At 40.3% G+C, this 17,515-nt stretch overlaps 1 protein-coding gene and 1 pseudogene across 1 annotated transcript; both read left to right on the forward strand.

Moving 5' to 3' along the window:
* The first annotated feature begins 2,074 nt into the window (after window positions 1–2,074).
* Window positions 2,075–3,850, forward strand: LOC134291045 (uncharacterized). The gene has a single exon (XM_062858306.1). The coding sequence runs from the start codon at window positions 2,075–2,077 to the stop codon at window positions 3,848–3,850; it is 1,776 nt and encodes a 591-aa protein (XP_062714290.1).
* A 916-nt stretch (window positions 3,851–4,766) lies between these two features.
* On the forward strand, window positions 4,767–10,976 carry LOC115260026 (ruvB-like helicase 2; annotated as a pseudogene).
* Window positions 10,977–17,515: the final 6,539 nt, after the last annotated feature.

A 17,515-nucleotide genomic window follows, 5' to 3' on the forward strand; every position in this document is an offset into this window, starting at 1 on the left:
TCCGGAGAGGGAGAGCGTAACGGAGTTGCGCTTTTCAACAAGTTCCGAGTTACAGACTACGAAAGGTGGGCACAGCGAATGGCAGAACAGCGATCGCAGGAAATCAACCAAGAGTTGGCAACAGACGAACGTGCGAGCACCAGCGGAACGGAGAGCGCGTCCAGGAGCCTGGGCGCCGTGCCACGGTACAGCAACACCGAAACGAAGAACGGAAGAACGCGCAGCAGGAGCAAGCACAGGGATGAACAGAACGAATCAGGTAAACCGTAAGTAGATGTCAGAAAATGTAGTCAGATTTTTACAGCTAAATATACAAAGTTTAGAAAAACATAAGGAAGAGCTTACGAGAGTGTTAGTGAAAGAGGGCTATGACATAGCCCTCATTTCCGAATGTTGGAGCAAAATTGAGCATGAGCAAAAGAAATACAAAATACCAGGGTTTTTTACTTTCCTAAATTCGAGACATGACGGATATGGAGGTTCGGGAATAATCATAAATAAGAAGATTAAGTCTAGAGAAGTTCAGCTGCCGGATTTTCCTAAAATCCAGGCGGTTGGCCGCCATATTGTGGCCGAAGACATTTTGGTCATATCGCTGTACGTGTCGCCGAGTATATCTGTTTCAGAATTTGAAAACGAATTGGAAGAAATTTTTCGCATAGCAACTGGGTTCCGGAAGGTGATCATTGGAGGCGACTTTAATGCGCACCATTATTCTTGGGATCCACGACACTCGGATGGGAAAGGCGCTATTCTGTATGACCTGGTGAACGACGCGAATCTCGTGATTATGAACAATGGACAACCGACCTACATTCCGGTAGACGTGAGTAAGAATCCCTCAGCCATAGACCTGGTGATCGTGTCAAGCTCGATTCTTTTGGACTCGACGACAAACATCCTCGACTACGGAATTGGAAGTCATCATCTGGCGCTGGAAACGGTAATACAAGTTGCCTGTTCACAGAAATCGAAATTTTTCATCAACAAGAAAAAAGTCTTTGAGCGAGTCCAAAACATCCATGAAGAAGATGTCATCACGATGGCGCAGCTACAAAGGGAAACCAGAAACATCTTAAAACAGTCAAAGCAGAAGAACAAACACTCGCCCAAGTTCTGGTGGTCTGAGGAAGTTGAGCAGGCATGGGAAGAAAAACGAGCGGCTAGATCCTTGTACAATAGAACCGGAGGCATTAGGGAGCTTTTGGATTTTAAGAAGAAAGAGGCTACTTTTCTTAGGAAGAAGAAGGAATCATCTAGAGCGAAATTTCAGGATTTTGTTTCTAGCTTCGATCCACAGACACCTGCTACAGTTATATGGAACAGTCTGAGGAAGCTGACAGGGGGTAAGAGAAAGGTAGAAAATGTTCTTGTTCATGTAGACAAACACTTAGCGAACGATTTCTTGAATAAGCATTTTCCGATCGAACCATACCAGGAAGACCCATATGTACGACCTGCTAATTACGACATCTTGACGGTGGATTTTTGGCTGAGCCACATCGCCAAGAAGACTAGAGGGAAAACACGCTTGTCAGCCCCAGGACCTGATGGAGTTTCTTATCAAATTCTCGAAAGGCTACAACCGGCGGTCAGGGATAACATAATACGAGACTTGAATCTGATTTGGCGAACTAACAGGATTCCTATCGATCTGAAAACGATCAAGGTGGTTGCAATTCCTAAGGCCGGCAAAAACCCTGAGACGGTAGAGGGCACCCGCCCTATTTCGCTTGTGAACTGTGGATTGAAGGTTCTAAATTCAGCAGTTTTGCAAAGACTGGAAGCAGTCCTGGAAGAAAGGAATATCCTTCCTGATTTATCCTTTGGTTTCAGAAAACGAATGTCGACTATCACATGTTTGGAGTTCGTCACCAACCGCATTTGCCAAATCAAAAGGAGTAACCGAATAGCAGCCGTGGTTTTCGTGGACCTTTCAAATGCTTTCAACTGTGTCAAGGTTGATTGTCTAGAGAAAACACTGCTAGATCTCAACATTCCTGTAGAGATTACTAGCTGGTTTGTGTCGTTCTTGACAAACCGAAAGATTGAGCTACATGTTGCAGGTGAAACAATGACTCGTTTCGTCACTCAAGGATTGCCACAGGGGGATGTTTGCTCGCCAACGTTGTTCAATGTATACACTACGGTACTACATACCATCAAAGTTGAAGGTGTGGTACTCGTACAGTACGCCGACGACTTCGCTATCATCATTGAAGGCGGTAGCAGAGAGCAAGTCGCAGCCAGAGGACAGATTTTTCTAAACGAGTTCAAGCGTAAAACAGAAGAACTGAACCTTACCATGAATCCGCAGAAAACAAAGGTGATGCTATTCAAAAACAGCCCTAAAGAGTTGGAGATTCGTATCGATGGAAATAAACTGGAAAACGTTCGGATTCACAGGTACCTGGGATTGATCGTCGACAGGTCACTTGGGTATGGTGCTCATCTGAGGGATCTTGTTCAACGGTTAGCAGAGCGGCAAAACATGATTAGAGTCATCAGCGGAACTAAATACGGAGCACACCCACAAACACTGGGCATGGCATACAACGCACTATTCAGAAGTTGCATGGACTACGCTTCAACTATCTACGGTTCGGCTTGTAAATCAAATCTTGGAAAGATTGATGTTCTGAACAACCAGTGTCTTCGAAAAGTTACCGGATGCACAAAGACAACCCCGATCAACACTTTGTATGCAATCGCAGGACAGCTTCCGCTAGAGTTCCGACGTTTGCTAAATGTTGGAAAGCAATTAGCCAAACATTACCACCGAAATTCAGTCGTGAAACAACAGCTTGACTCGGCAATGGAGCAGGATCAGAATCGCGAGAAAGACCGATGCAGTTTTATTGAACGGGTTGCCCTGGATCATGCGACGATACTGCAAGCCACATCCACTTCGCTCGTTTGTAAGAATCAGTGGGAAGATGTAACAATTGAGACAGAGCTACCAGACGGTCCATGGAGGAAGAAAACTACAAGCGAACGGGTATTGAAACAACTAACCTTGTCACTGATTCATGGTAAATACAACAGCCGGCGTATCATCTATACGGATGCCTCAAAAAACTGGAACTACTGTGGAATTGGCGTTTATGACTCGACAACGAATTTCCGAATCAGTCTGAAACTTGAGCGTAACGTGTGCATAATGTCTGCTGAATTGGAGGCTATCTGGGTGGCCCTCCAATATATTTGTGAATATGGAATCACCAACGCCGTTATCATGTCTGACTCGAAGTCGGGCCTGGAGTTTATCAAGTCAAACGTTCAGGATCACTACAGAGACGAAATAGTAGAAAGGCTGCTGACCATGGCGTCGAAGACCCAAACGACTCTGCAATGGGTTCCGGGTCACATAGGCGCAGCCGGGAACGAAGCAGCTGACCAGTTGGCGAAAGCAGCTTTGGAAGTACAGGAGCAACAATATATCTGCGACAACAAGGTTTTCGTTCATGATGTGGAGAATTACTTTCGTCGGGTGGCAGTGGAAGACGCACAGCAATGGTACCTCGAATATGCAGCAATAGATGGGAAAGGCCGCAAGTTTTTCCAACTCCAGAATACGATACCGTCTAAACCCTGGTACACTGGGAAACAGCTCACGAACTCGGAAACTCGCACGCTCAATCGCCTCCTCTCAGGTCACGATTACTCTGCTTATTGGCTAGCTAAAATGAAACTTCAATCAAACGGCGTTTGCGAAACTTGCAGCGTCGTAGAGAATGCAGAGCACATAATTTTCTCCTGCACAAAATACGCACAGTCTAGAGCCAAATACGGTCTGAGTAACTATGGTAATATTTACCAAGTTTTCTCCGAAAACAACAACCTACACTGAACGAAAACCCCCGCCGAACGGAAAATGATTCTTCATTCAATGCGATACAGATCCGCAGAATCTCAATTTCGAATGATTTCACAGCAGAATGATTTTACTGCCTTCTACTGAATAAAAATCATCCTATTATAAAACAAAAATAGACGCAAACATAAATGATTTTTCGCTTGACGTTTGTTGTGAATGATTATCATCACCAAATCATCAGAAACTATATTTCACTGTGTTCCATACGACCATACCGAAAATCATTCGACCATTGAACGAAAATCCCCACCGCCCAACGAATGAATCCTCATTCGAGCGTATGCTCAAGCGCTTATTCCCAAAACTGAATGACAATCCCGACCGAATAATTTTCTAAACAACAATGGCGGATTTTTATTTACTCTTTATATTCTATTATTTTGTATGTTGTCTGCCTTTCAGTCAAATATGAAAAGATGGAATTAACATATGAGCATTATGCTAAATCAAGCTGAACATACTTTATCAAAGCCGCGTTCCGAAAATCATTTAGTTTTAGTTTGATTTTCATTTAGCTGTTGGAGCGCCATGCCAGTTCAAAATTCCAAAGTTGAAGTGCCGCAGGAAAGGTGTCGCGTAAAAGTGTTTGACTTCGGTGAAGTGTGAAAAAAGTGAATGTAAGATTAAAGTGAAATGTGATTTCAGTATACGAAAATTCTAAATAAAGTTTAATTCATGCAATGAAAATGTGTTATACTTTTTTTTTCAAAACATCTAATATTACAACCATTCTATTGTATTTTTTACGAATAATCAGACTTTGGCGACGAAATTGAACTCGCCCTAATCTGGTACTAACCTAACATTTATGACACATTTTCGCCTTCTTTCCCGATTCAGGCGAAACCGGCTGATTTTGTTATGAAAACCTAAACAGCTGGTAGCCGAGAACAATGAGGATGGACGTAAACATCGATGAACCAGCTGGTTTTGTTGTGTAAACATGACCAGCTGGTGGACCGAGAACAAAAGACCTTAATGGTAAACATTGAGATGGCCGGCGAAAACTGTCACATTATCGGGCGAGTTGCAAAAACCCTGCGACTGAGATTGACAGCGAAATCGAAAGCGAAATATGAGTACGACGAAATTTATCGCATCAAAGTCTAAGTCGAAAAAAAAATCGCAATACTAGTTTGCTTGGAATTGACTTCAATTGAAATCAGTTTCGTTCAAACTAGTTGTGATGGTTGTAATATTAGCTGTTTTGCAAAGTATTAGAAAAAATGAAATACATACAACAACGTCTATATGAGCAACATCAGATTTTGCAAACAATTTCATTCATAAAACGACCGGTAGACTGTATGGGTTTTGAATGATAATCATCCGCACCTGGATTTGTTTTGATTCTGAATTGTATGATTATAATGGTTACTTTGAAGGATTTTTATACCGTGTGTTTTGATTCTGTCAGATAAGCATTTGAATGACAAACTTCCAAAAATCATCTGATTTTAGGCATGGGGCTCGGATGAGGCAATTTTCATTCAATTTCTGGCGGGGATTTTCGTTCAGTGAGCACTTCTCCGTAATGTAGTAGCTTTCCTTAAAGAGATAAACAAACAAATCTAAATCTGACAGATCTGACAATCATCAATCTTACGGTTAACGTTCTGAGTATCTGAATGCACTGTCAAAAGTCACAAAAGTCGACGTGACTATAAACAAAAACAAACTGGCAATATAGCTTTTTTTTGCTGTGCCATCCATCCCCGCTCATTGTGCCCACCAGCAAGTGAGCAAAAAGAACGAAGAAGAAGAAGAAGAAGAAAATTTCATTTAATGTCGTCTAATATATTTATTTGGTTCCGATGTGCATTTACGTGCTGCTGTAGAAGGGAGTTCCTCATCCTGGGCTTCAGTGGAATTTTTGTGCCCAGCGGAAACTGGGAAATATCTTCACCGAAAGCCGATATTCGTCGTTGGAAATGGTAAGCAAAGAACCACTCTTGTTGTTGAGCTGCCGCCTGCAAATAGCTCATGGAAAAGATTACACCAGTTCTGGCTGCGCAATCATATTTCATCCAATCGTTGAACAATCCTATTTTATCCTTTTCGTCCTGTTTATTCCACAGGTGGGCTCAGGTCGGACGAGTGCTGGAAGCTCGTGCCGCGTCCCAGGGCATGGTGGGCCAGAATGACACCCTGCGGGCTGCCGGCCTGGTGGTGCAGATTGTGCATGAAGGAAAGATAGCCGGGCGGTGTATTCTGTTGGCCGGAGAGCCTAAATCGGGAAAACGGCCATTATTGTGAGGATGGCACAGGCGCTTGGCAACGAAACACCCTTCACGAGGATATCCGGTTCGGAGATCCATTGCGCAAAGGTTTCGACGTTAGTTCCCATCGAGGAGGAGACAGAAATCATCAAGGATAAAGTTGTGGAAATTCAGATCGATCGTCCGGCTTCCGGCACGGGGCAGAAGGTTGGCAATTAAGATCACGTATATAGAGACAAACTATAATCTCGGAAACAAGATCGTCCAGTACAGTACTTTATGAAGGAGCAGATTCAAGCTGAGGATGTCATTACGATTGATAAGGCTTCCGGGAAAGTCAGGAATCTGGGACGGGCAAGGGATTACGATGCCACATGAGCTCAAACGAGATTCGTCCAGTGCCCGGAAGCAGCTGCAGAAACGCAAGGAAGTGATTCACACGGCCACGCTCCACGAAAACGATGTAATCAATAGCAGGACACACGGATTCCTGGCGCTGTTTGCAGGTTACACCGGTGAGATCAAACAGGAAGTCCTCGATCAGATCATGGAATGGCGCAAAGAGGGTAAAGCGGAAACCTATCCCGGAGTGTTGTTCATCGACGAGGCCCATATGTTGGATATCGAATGCTTTTCCTTCCTGAGCAGCGCCTTGGCAAGCGATATGGCCCCGGTCGTAATCATGGCCATCAATCGAGGCGTTATCAAAACCCGTGGGACCAACTGTCGCAGCCTGCCCGGAATCCTAATCGATCTGCTCGATCGAATGATCATCATTCGAACGGTTCCCTACTCAGCGAAGGAAATCAAAAAAGTTCTAAACTGCCTCTTTTCGCTTAACAGTCCCATGTGATAGGAAATCCAGCAAAGATGGGACTGTTATGCGAATAGGGGCAGTAAATGGTTGGTTATTGGAAGGATTACATACCAGTTTGTGCTACGCTATTCAATCGGCTTGGTCAGCTAGAGGCGCAAGGCGGCCACAGAAGAGGTATTCCCTGTTTCTGGACGAAAAGCGTTCCAGCAAGATCATGAAAAAGAACCAGGACGAGTGCTATTCTACGACGACAGCTTGTTACAGGTGGAACAACAGACAATGGAAGTATGAGACCTACTGACTAATCAACCGTTGTATAAGGTAAGATAAGCTTTGCAACCATTCGAAAAGATATGTGTTTTATGTATGGATTCCATTCTAATTAATATAACGATGCTTGCATACATTCATGCGTGCTGATAGTCGTACAAAGCTAATAAACTACGAATTATATTATTATTTATCATGTCTTCGATATCTAATGGTAAGATTGATTTTAGATCGTTTTGAACTATGGCTGAAAATCAAACATTTTTGCTTCATCCTAATATGTATTCAGAAAAGATCGTGGTGCTCGGTATTGTGATGCCCTTTTAAATGCACTTATTGAATTATCATTTAAGTAATAAGAAACAAGATATTGTTTCTAAATTGCTTCATTGATTGATGTTTCTGGTGCATATGATTCTGTTTCGATAGATTTATTAGGTACTAGCTGTCCCGGCAAACGTCGTACTGCCTGCCTACTGTGTTTTTTCACGCACAGCTCCATAGGGACGTCTCCCGCAAATTCATGTGTATGGAAGCCCGGAAGCCCCTCTTTCCAGAAGGAGGAGGGTTCTCACACCGAGCTAAGAACCTTCTCCGGCTCCAAAAAATATTCACATACAAAGTTTCACGCAGATCGGTTCAGTAGTTTCTGAATCCATAAGGGTCAGACAGACAGACGGACAGACAGAATTTCATTTTTATATATGAAAAAAGTATATAAATATGAGAAAATAAATGATTGTAAAATACCGTTTGTTATTCCAAACTTCTTGTGTAATTTATTTTCTTTTATAATTACGCACTTTTCCCATAACGGATCTTCAAAAATTATAAATTAATGCTATTTTGGACTACCTCAGGGTTCCTGTTTAAGTCCATTCTTGTATAATTGACTAGCTGTCCCGGAAAACGTCGTACTGCCTGTCTTCTGTGTTTGTGTTGTTTTTAAATACAGCTCCATAGGAACGTCCCTCGCAGTCATATGTATGGGAGCTTCTCGTTCAAGACAGGAGAGGTCTCACACCAGACTAAGAACCTTCCCCGGCCCCAAAAATATCCACATACAAAATTTCACACCGATCGGTTCAGTAGTTTCCGAATACATAATATACAAGGAACATGATTTCCATTATTCCGTTTGGCAATGATAATGTTATCTCTATTAGTCGGAAAAAATAAAGAAATTATTCGACATTTTATGCAGCATTCATCATTAGATTAGATTAGCATTAGATCATATAAGACACATTCCACGCACTTCTACACCGCAATTTTTGAACTTTATTGAACGATATTACTGGGCTCATGCTGTCGATTTTGGTTGTTTTTGCAGCAAAATGAAGATAATTACTTATATTCTTCTAATAGCACTTGGAACTTTGAAAATTGCTTTGAGAAAGTAGCAAATTTCTTGGCGTTCGGTCAAAATTCGTAATTTTTTACGATGGTGTCCCGTTACGCTACATTTCTCGATTTCTTTCAAAGTACAAAGGCCCCAATTAGAAAGAATAAAACGAATCTTCTATTCAAATTTAATCGTTTGATATACTGGTTAGCATGTATTGAACAACATATCAATTTTTGGAAGCGAAAGTTGGATGTTCGTGCAAAACGTAAAGCGTGTCATAAACATCTGGTATTTGAGGAGAATATGCCATGATAGCCTTCATTAACGATTTTATAAAATAAATCATTCAATTCGGTTCACTGGCTTCCGATATATGACAGTTCAAAAATGGGAAGGCTTAAAAATAGTGTTTGACGAGAACTTTGCGAAAGATTAAAGAATCGAGCTCAAATTTGTACCAATGATGCACATATAGTAGGTTGAAAAATTTTCAAAATTTGAGAATTTTTAATGCACTCTATGAAAAGTTAATTAATAGTTAGTAAATAAATAAAAATACATGGGCGTATAACAATAGTTTCATCTTTTTTGATCAGAAAACCAAATTCATAATATTTTCTCGTAAACATACTCCGGTAGGTATTGATTTGTGTTTGGATAATAACCCGATTGAACAAGTTTTTGGATATAAATATCTTGGCATATGGTTTGATTCGAAGTAGAAGTGGAATAAACATATCCAATATATTAAAAAAATGGTCAAATTTAATTAATTAATTTTCTTCGAGTAATAACTGGCACCTGATGGGGTGCTGATCTCACTGATATAATAACGCTTTATAAAACAACTACCTATTCATTCTATTATGGAATATGGTTGTTTTGCTTTTAGAAGTAGAATATCGTTAATCCTAGCCATTTTGAATGGAAAACGACTGGTGGTCCTTTTGTTTTGTCCGACATTGTACGTATTCCGACTGTACACCGTCTAAAAAAAGATCTCATACACAATCAAATTGAATTCATTTCACATCTGTAATTAAGATTTTCGAAGTAAATTTATTTATTGAAAGGCCAACACTGACCAAATACAGCATATGTGTTGAGATTAACTGTCCTTTATCATTCTTTGATGATCGCTTATTCGTCGAAAATTCCTTTCAGCTGGCACGCATGCCATTTCAGTTTTTTGTTGTTGTCTTACAGGGGATAGACAGTGATCGGGACAGGCAAAATTTTCACTTTTCAAAAAATTTGCAAATAACTATCACTTTTCGAAAAGTGCATCAAATATTCTCATCAAATATTAATTTATTGACGGCTATGTTTATACTTTCCTTCAAAATATATTTATATTCAACTCAATTAGAGGGAATTTAAATGAACTATAAATAGTATCTTGAATTTTGAAACGATGTTTAAATTTTGGATAATTTGGTGTTTTATTAGGAAAATAATCAAATCGTTATAATTTTTTTGACGTTGAGAATTCTATGTTAATTCAAAGGTTTTTCATAGCTCATTATATAAATCATAATTGGTCAACATTTCATTGTATTCGGTTCATTGAATCCGGAGATATAATAGCTCAAAGGCTTTCGGATAATTATACCTTTTTCTAGAATCTTTATAACTTCCGTACAGATTCCCCGATCTTTTGCAAAATTAGACCACTGATACACAACTAGTTGATCACCTTACAGTGAAAATTTGAGAATATTTGATGCACTTTTTAAAAAGTTACAGCTATTTGAAAAAAAAATTGAGAGGTGAAAAATTTGCCTGTCCTGATCATTTTGTCTATCCCCTGTATAAAGCAAGCATGACTACGTATTTACAAAGCTCGTTTGAAGTTGGGAAGGGCCGTCGCATTTTAGCTAACTGCAATTTGGTTTTATTATGGCCCTTTCCCACTTTAGTTCAACTTTAATTGTACATACACAGTAATACTTGCTCTATGTACACCGTATTTATGCATACATTATGGCTTGAGCAGTGTGGTTACTTGGGTATAGGCTCTCAGAACAAGTAGGCTCTCAGAGTAAGTTCCATGCACATTTTGAGGAACGATTTTAAAAGTGTTAATTTACTTAAGTTGATATATTTTGTATTGTATTTGCCTGTTTTTTTTTCAAATATTTGGCACCAATTAAAAGTCAAACATTCAAAAAAGAAAAAAAAATCGCTATAATTATTAATCATGTTCCACCTAAGAATAGTTAGAAATTTGGTACTTATCGTATCAGAAATTCACTTATAGAAACCACCATGCGTATTCGTTAATTATTTTTTAAACCCTTTTTAGGTACTCCCGTCAACCATGGTTTGCCAACAACGCTATCTGGAGGATCCTTGCCGATGTGACGTCAACGCCTTGCAATAGCAAATGCTTATGACTTCCATTTGTATACATATAAATAAAAATACTGAGGTGGGTGGGGTGTTTCTGTGGTCTCTATATTATCCATCCGAAAATTCGCCAGGATTCTGAACGAGACAACCAATACATCTAAGTAAATCTACAATAGTGGTCTGAATTTGTTGTTCAGAATTTCACCATGTCCTCCCAGATTGCGAGGTGACGCAAATCGCCTGAAACTTATGGAATTATTCCTATGGTCCTAAAGATACTCTTCTATTTGATCTGAATTTTTCGCTTAGAAGGTTCATCATGTCTTCCCAGGTTGCGAAGTGACGCGATACGCTCAGAACTTATTGAGTTACTTCAGTACTTTTTAAGATATTCGTCCATTTGATCTAAATGCATTGCTCACGTTTTCCGAAAATGCATGCATGGTGATACAAAAAAAAATACCCTTCACTCCAAGCAGCTTTATTCTAGTTTGGTTCACCACGTCCTCCTAAAATGCATGGTGATGCAAGACGTGCAGTTCACTAAAAGAAGCTTTATTCTAGTTTGGCTCACCACGTCCTTCTAAAATGCACGGCGATGCAAGACATGCAGTTCACTAAAAGAAGCTTCATTCTAGTTTGGTTCACCACGTCCTCCTAAAATGCATGGTGATGCAAGACATGCAGTTCACTAAAAGAAGCTTTATTCTAGTTTGGTTCACCACGTCCTCCTAAAATGCATGGTAATGCAAGACGTGCAGTTCACTAAAAGAAGCTTTATTCTAGTTTGGTTCACCACGTCCTCCTAAAATGCATGGTGATGCAAGACATGCAGTTCACTAAAAGCTTTATCCTACACTGCAAAAACTGCAAATAGTTATTTTATGTGAAAATACACATCGATGCAATTGACCTTTCCACACATTATTTTTATTACCTAAACTATAATCATGATATTTATTGTTTATGCCTAAGATAAGTTTCACAAATACTTGATATGTGTTAACACCCATAGCAAAAAAAAATATGTGAGTACACACATAATACCAATGCTTAGTGTCTGTGTCAGCCGTCGGCGTCACGCAAAGTGAAAAATGGCGACTAAAACGCGTTTACAAAAAATTGTGCAGCAGGTTTCGCAGCTCCCAGTGGAGGGAGATATATTACCAAAATCATCGCGGATACATTCGTCTGAAGCATGGAATAGACATCGTTAATCGCTTCAAATTGAAAAATCTTTGAAAACTTAGGTCAAGAAGAGCGCAATTTGGATCATTCGGAGCTGCAAAGTTAACCGATTGGTCACTCACTGGTGGTAAACCATGTGATAAACAATCGACCAACTTTTCAGTGCCTCTTTCTTAAATAGCTATTGGCTCTGTTTTAAAATCATTTCAACAATTTTAAGTGCTTTATGAATGCTTTATTCAGTAAAACTTTTATTTTCCCATATAAAAACCATTTGAGCACATCTATTGGTTTTATTTGCCATTATGTATTGTTTTTATGTGTTGTCGCACATCAAAACGATATATGCCAATAAATAATTCGGTATGTGTGTCACACATAAACATCATTTGTCTAGACAAATTGCAAAAATACATGTGTACAAAACATAAAATGAATATTTGCGGTTTTTGCAGTGTAGTTTGGTTCACCACGTCCTCCTAAAATGCATGGTGATGCAAGACATCATGCTTCACTCGAAGAGGCTTTATTTTAATTTGGTTTACCACGTCCTCCTAAAATGCATGGTGATGCAAGACATCGCTTCACTAGAAGTGGATTTATTCTAATTTGGTTCACCGCGTCCTAAAATGCATGGTGATGCAAGACACATGCTTCACTTCAAGAAGCTCCCCAGGGATCAAGTTTCCCCTAAGGGTTTGTGTTCTAATATGTAAGGTACACCATGTTCTTCCAAATTGCATGGTGATGCAAGAATTCATTCTTCAAAACTGGTGTCGTTAACCAAAAACGTTTGGAACTGTTCCAAAAGTCTAAGGAACTATGCGCGCTGAACACAAAAGCTTCCCTTCCACTTTTTGTGACAAAGAATCACTCCCTGTGCTTGGAGGCGCAAACTTGTGACGAAGTTGGTAAAGGCTACAACGACGTGCGAACACAGGTCAAGGGTGATTCCACCCTTATTCTTGTTTTCGATCGAATCCACTTTCGAACGAAAATCGTCCGCATTCCCGTTTACTCCAGCAAAATCAAATGGGCAACAGATTCGAACGAATCAAATACGTTCGAAAGTGGATACGCCCGTATACAAGAATGATGGTGTCATCTTCTCAGGTGATGATGTTTATTTAACTTAAACATGTCTTGTTTTAAGTCCACACTTGTTCAATTGGTAAGGGAAGGAATCAAAAGACTGAATTTAGTCTACGTGGTATGGACGACCCCTAAGAAGTTCATACTTATTCATTGAGAAAGATTGAGAACAGTTGTGTATGATTTGTACGAATGGAATGACGTGACGCAGCTCGACTCGGATATCGAGGTAACAAATCTCGACTTGAATAAGGTGACTCGCCAAGAAACTCACTTCATTCGAGTCAAGCGTGCTTATTCTGCTCGGCGTGTGACGTGACAAAAGTCGTGTCGCATGTGTCACCCGATTCCCGTAGGCGGATGCGGTGACAAGAGTCGGTGTGGGTGAACACCGATGAACTCTCACCGCATTCCCACAGTCGTTTCAGATCGACAAGTGTCGCATTCAAGTGACGTTTGAATGCGAGATTTGTCGTAACCTCGGAAGGTGTCGAGAGCACAACCGAAGTCAATTAAACAAAAAATAATGGACGTAATCGGTAAGTGTTGTTGTAAATTCGGCTGAATCTAGTTATTTTTTTGATAATAAAGTATCTTTTATCTAATTTCAAGATGGAACGGTACAACGACCAACCGACTGCCGGCGAGCGAATCCAGTTGCTTGCCACACCACGACGGAAACTTTTTTCGGAAACTTCTGATCATCCGTTCAGAATCAAATACCTTACGGCAGAAATTCGACATCAAGCCCCAGAAATCGTCCTAGGTTGTGAAGCAATCGTCATCTCTGCTGCGCCACTTTCAACCGTCAGGTTTCCATTGTTTGCCTCCTGCCGACCAGGAAGTGACCGAGAGGAGCAGGCCCATTCTACGCCGAGCAGTTTTATTCAGGAACCGGAGCGAAAGTTTCGACAACAGGTTGAAGCCGTTGAAGCGTTCTCACCGAGCGAACGTCTACTGTATTAGATACTTTTTTTTTAAATATTACGCAATTGTGTTACAAATGTTGGAAATTGCAAGCTAAAAATTGAAAGCTAAAATGTTTTCAAGGATGTTCCCAGATATTCTTCTGGTTGTGATTTTTTTAGTAGGTATTTCTTCTAGGATTGTTCATTATAGTTTCGTCTAAATAAAAAAAAAGTCAACGATGCACAAAAAGAAGTTTATATGCGGCATCAATGCCGAAATACTCTAAAGAATTTTTACAGAAATTATTTTAATGATACTTTTAGGAGTTTGGATTCGTCGTAAATTCTAGACGGGGTTGACAGCACTTCCACAAGGCTTTTTTCCAAGAACTTTCTCCCAGAGATTTCTATGAAATGTTTTTGAAAATTTCTTGAAAGATTCTAAACGAATTTTTCGGAAACATCTTCCAAAAAATTATTCAGAGTCTCAAGCAGTTAAGCTTGGTGAGTCTGATGTTTTTTAGAATTCTCAGAGTTTTTCCAGAAATTCTAAATGCATTTCGTTCAGAAATCTACAAAGAACTACTCCTGAAACTTTTGTAGAAGTTTATTCAATAATTTTCGAAATAATTCAAGCATTTTTTCACATTCTTTGGGATTTTTTAACGTTTTCTTTTTTAAGCACTTTTTAAACGATTTTTCTAAACATATCTTCAAAAATTACAGGTCGGACTCGATTATCCGGGGGTTCAATTAACCGGGGGCCCGATTATCCAGGGCTCGATTATCCGGAAAAAGTGGCTCGATTATCCGGGGACAGAATAATTTTTCGTTTTGTTTGCACAATTTAAGATGGCAATAAGTCAAAAGATGTAGCAAATGTCAAATACAACACCCATAAATCAGATTCAGCCTATTTGAGAATTATTTTTATTTTGCAGATTTTTCGGCTAAATTTTCATTCTCAATAAATATGGTTATAATCATGCCAGCCGTTGAGTTTAAGGAGTTTTCGATTGATAAATCCTAAAAATAAAATATAAAAAGTTTGGCTCGATTATCCGGAAATTCGATTATCCGGGGAGATTGTTTTTCGGAGTCACCCGGATAATCGAGTCCGACCTGTACTGCAAAAAGAATTTAAGGAATTTCTGCAGGGGGCACCTCTGGAAAACATTTGTTGAGTCCCGAACGCAATGCCGACCGAAACGGAACGGGAACGGAATGCGGCTCGTACTAATTTCTTCAAAAGTTCCTCAGAAAAACTTGCAGAAGTTCCTCGGGAATTTTTCCGGCAGTTGATCCTCCCGGAGTTCCTCAGGAATTCCAGCAAAAGTTACTCGAGAATTTCTCCAGAAGTTCGTCGGGAATTTCTCCAGTAGCTCATCGGCATTTTTTAGGGAGTTCGTTTGGCATTCCTCTAGGACTTCATCGAGAATTTCTCCAACAGTTCCTCGGCATTTTTTTCCAGAAGTTGCTCGGGAATTCATCCAGGAGTTCCCTGGAAATTCCTCCAGGATTTCTCCGGATATTTCTGCTGGAGTTCCTTGGGAATTTCTCCAGGAATTCCTCGGGAATTTCTCCAGGAGTTTTTCCGGAGTTCCTCCAGGAGTTCTACCTCGAGGAATTCCCAAGGAACTCCTGGAGGAATTCCCGAGGAACTTCTGGAGGAATTCCCGAGGAACTCCTGGAGGAATTCCCGAGGAATTCCTGGAGGAAATCCCGAAGAACTCCTGGAGGAATTCCCGAGGAACTCCTGGAGGAATTCCCGAGGAACTCCTGGAGGAATTCCCGAGGAACTCCAGGAGCAATTCCCGAGGAACTCCTGGAGGAATTCCCGAGGAACTCCTGGAGGAATTCCCGAGGAACTCCTGGAGGAATTCCCGAGGAACTCCTGGAAGAATACCCGAGGAACTCCTGGAGGAATTCCCGTGGAACTCTATCGTGGTGCGCCTAGCTTAACATCATATGAGGGTTAAAACAAGTCACTGTGACTTCTGCGCAACCAAAACCTGGGCTGCCGTGATTCGTTTGTGACATGCGTGTTGCTTGGACATGCGTGTTGATGGAATCCCTGAGTTAACTTCTGAAGAAACTACTGGAGGGATTTCTCAATGAATTCCTGGAAAATTTTCTGGTTCGTGTATGCATCCTTTTAAAATTATCTTCCAATACAATTCGGTGGAGAAATCTCTCTAGGAATTCTTGAAGTGATTCAAAAGAATCTTCAGGTAATCCTGGAGAAATTATTGGGTACATCCCTGGAAAAGATGATTGAAGGATTTCAGAATTTTCTGAAGGAACTCCTGAATGAGATTTTGTTGAGAACCTGAAAGGATTTCTAAAGAAATCACTTGAGGAATTCCTGGAGCAAACGTTGGAAGAATTCCTTGGAGTTATCTGTGGAAGAAATCCCTGAAGAAATTCCTGGATGAAAATCCCTGGAAGAATCCTAAGAAATTCTGTAGAATCCCTGGATAAATTTCTGGAAGTATACCTGGAGGAACTCCTGGATGAATTCTGGGATGAATCCCTAGAGAAATTTCTGAAGAAAACTCTTGAGGAAATCCTAGCTAAATTTCTGAAGGGATCCCTGGTGGAATTCTTAGAAAAATCCCTGAAGCAATTCCTGGTAAAATCTCTAGAGAGAATCGTGGAGGAATTCGTAACAAATTCTTGGATGAATTATTGGAGAAAACCCTGGAACAATCCAGTGATTAATTCCAGGTGGATTTCCTGGAAGAATCCTTGGAGGATTTACTGGAGGAATCCCTGGGAAAATCGCTGGAGAAACTCGTAGAGGAATTCCTGAAGTAATTCTGGAGGAATGCCTGAAGGAATCTCTGAAAAGTTCCTGAAGGTAATCCAGGAATTCCTGGAAGCATTTTTGAAGGAATTCGTAGAGGATTTTGAGGATTAATTCCTAGAAGAATTGCTGACATAATTTCTGAAGGATGTCCTGGATCAATTCCTGAAAGAGAAAAAGAAAAATCTCCACAACAATTCTGGGAAAATTAAAAAAAAAACTCGGAAAAAAATCCCTTGATAAATTTCAGGTGCGTTTCCTGGAAGAATCCTTGGAGGAATCTTCGAAGGATCCTGGAGGAATCTCTCGAGAAATCCCTGCAGGAATTCCTGAAGTAATTCCTGGAGGAATTTCTGTAGAAATTCGCCTGAAGAAATCGTTGAAAAATTTCTGAAGAAATTAATGGAAGAACTGCTGACATAATTTCTGATGTCCTGGAGGTATTCCTAAAAAAAATCCTACGGTAATTCCTGTAGAAATTCCTGGATAAAATCCTCGAGGTGTTCCTATAGGTATTCCTGTGGGAATTGCTAGAGGAATCCCTGAAGGAATTCCTGCAGGAATCTCTAGAGAAATCCTGGGAGAAATTCCTGGATAAATTTCAGAAAAAAAAATCCCTTGAAAAATTCTTGGAACAA

The sequence above is a fragment of the Aedes albopictus genome, chromosome 3 (assembly GCF_035046485.1).
Source record: "Aedes albopictus strain Foshan chromosome 3, AalbF5, whole genome shotgun sequence".
Lineage (NCBI taxonomy): Eukaryota > Metazoa > Arthropoda > Insecta > Diptera > Culicidae > Aedes > Aedes albopictus.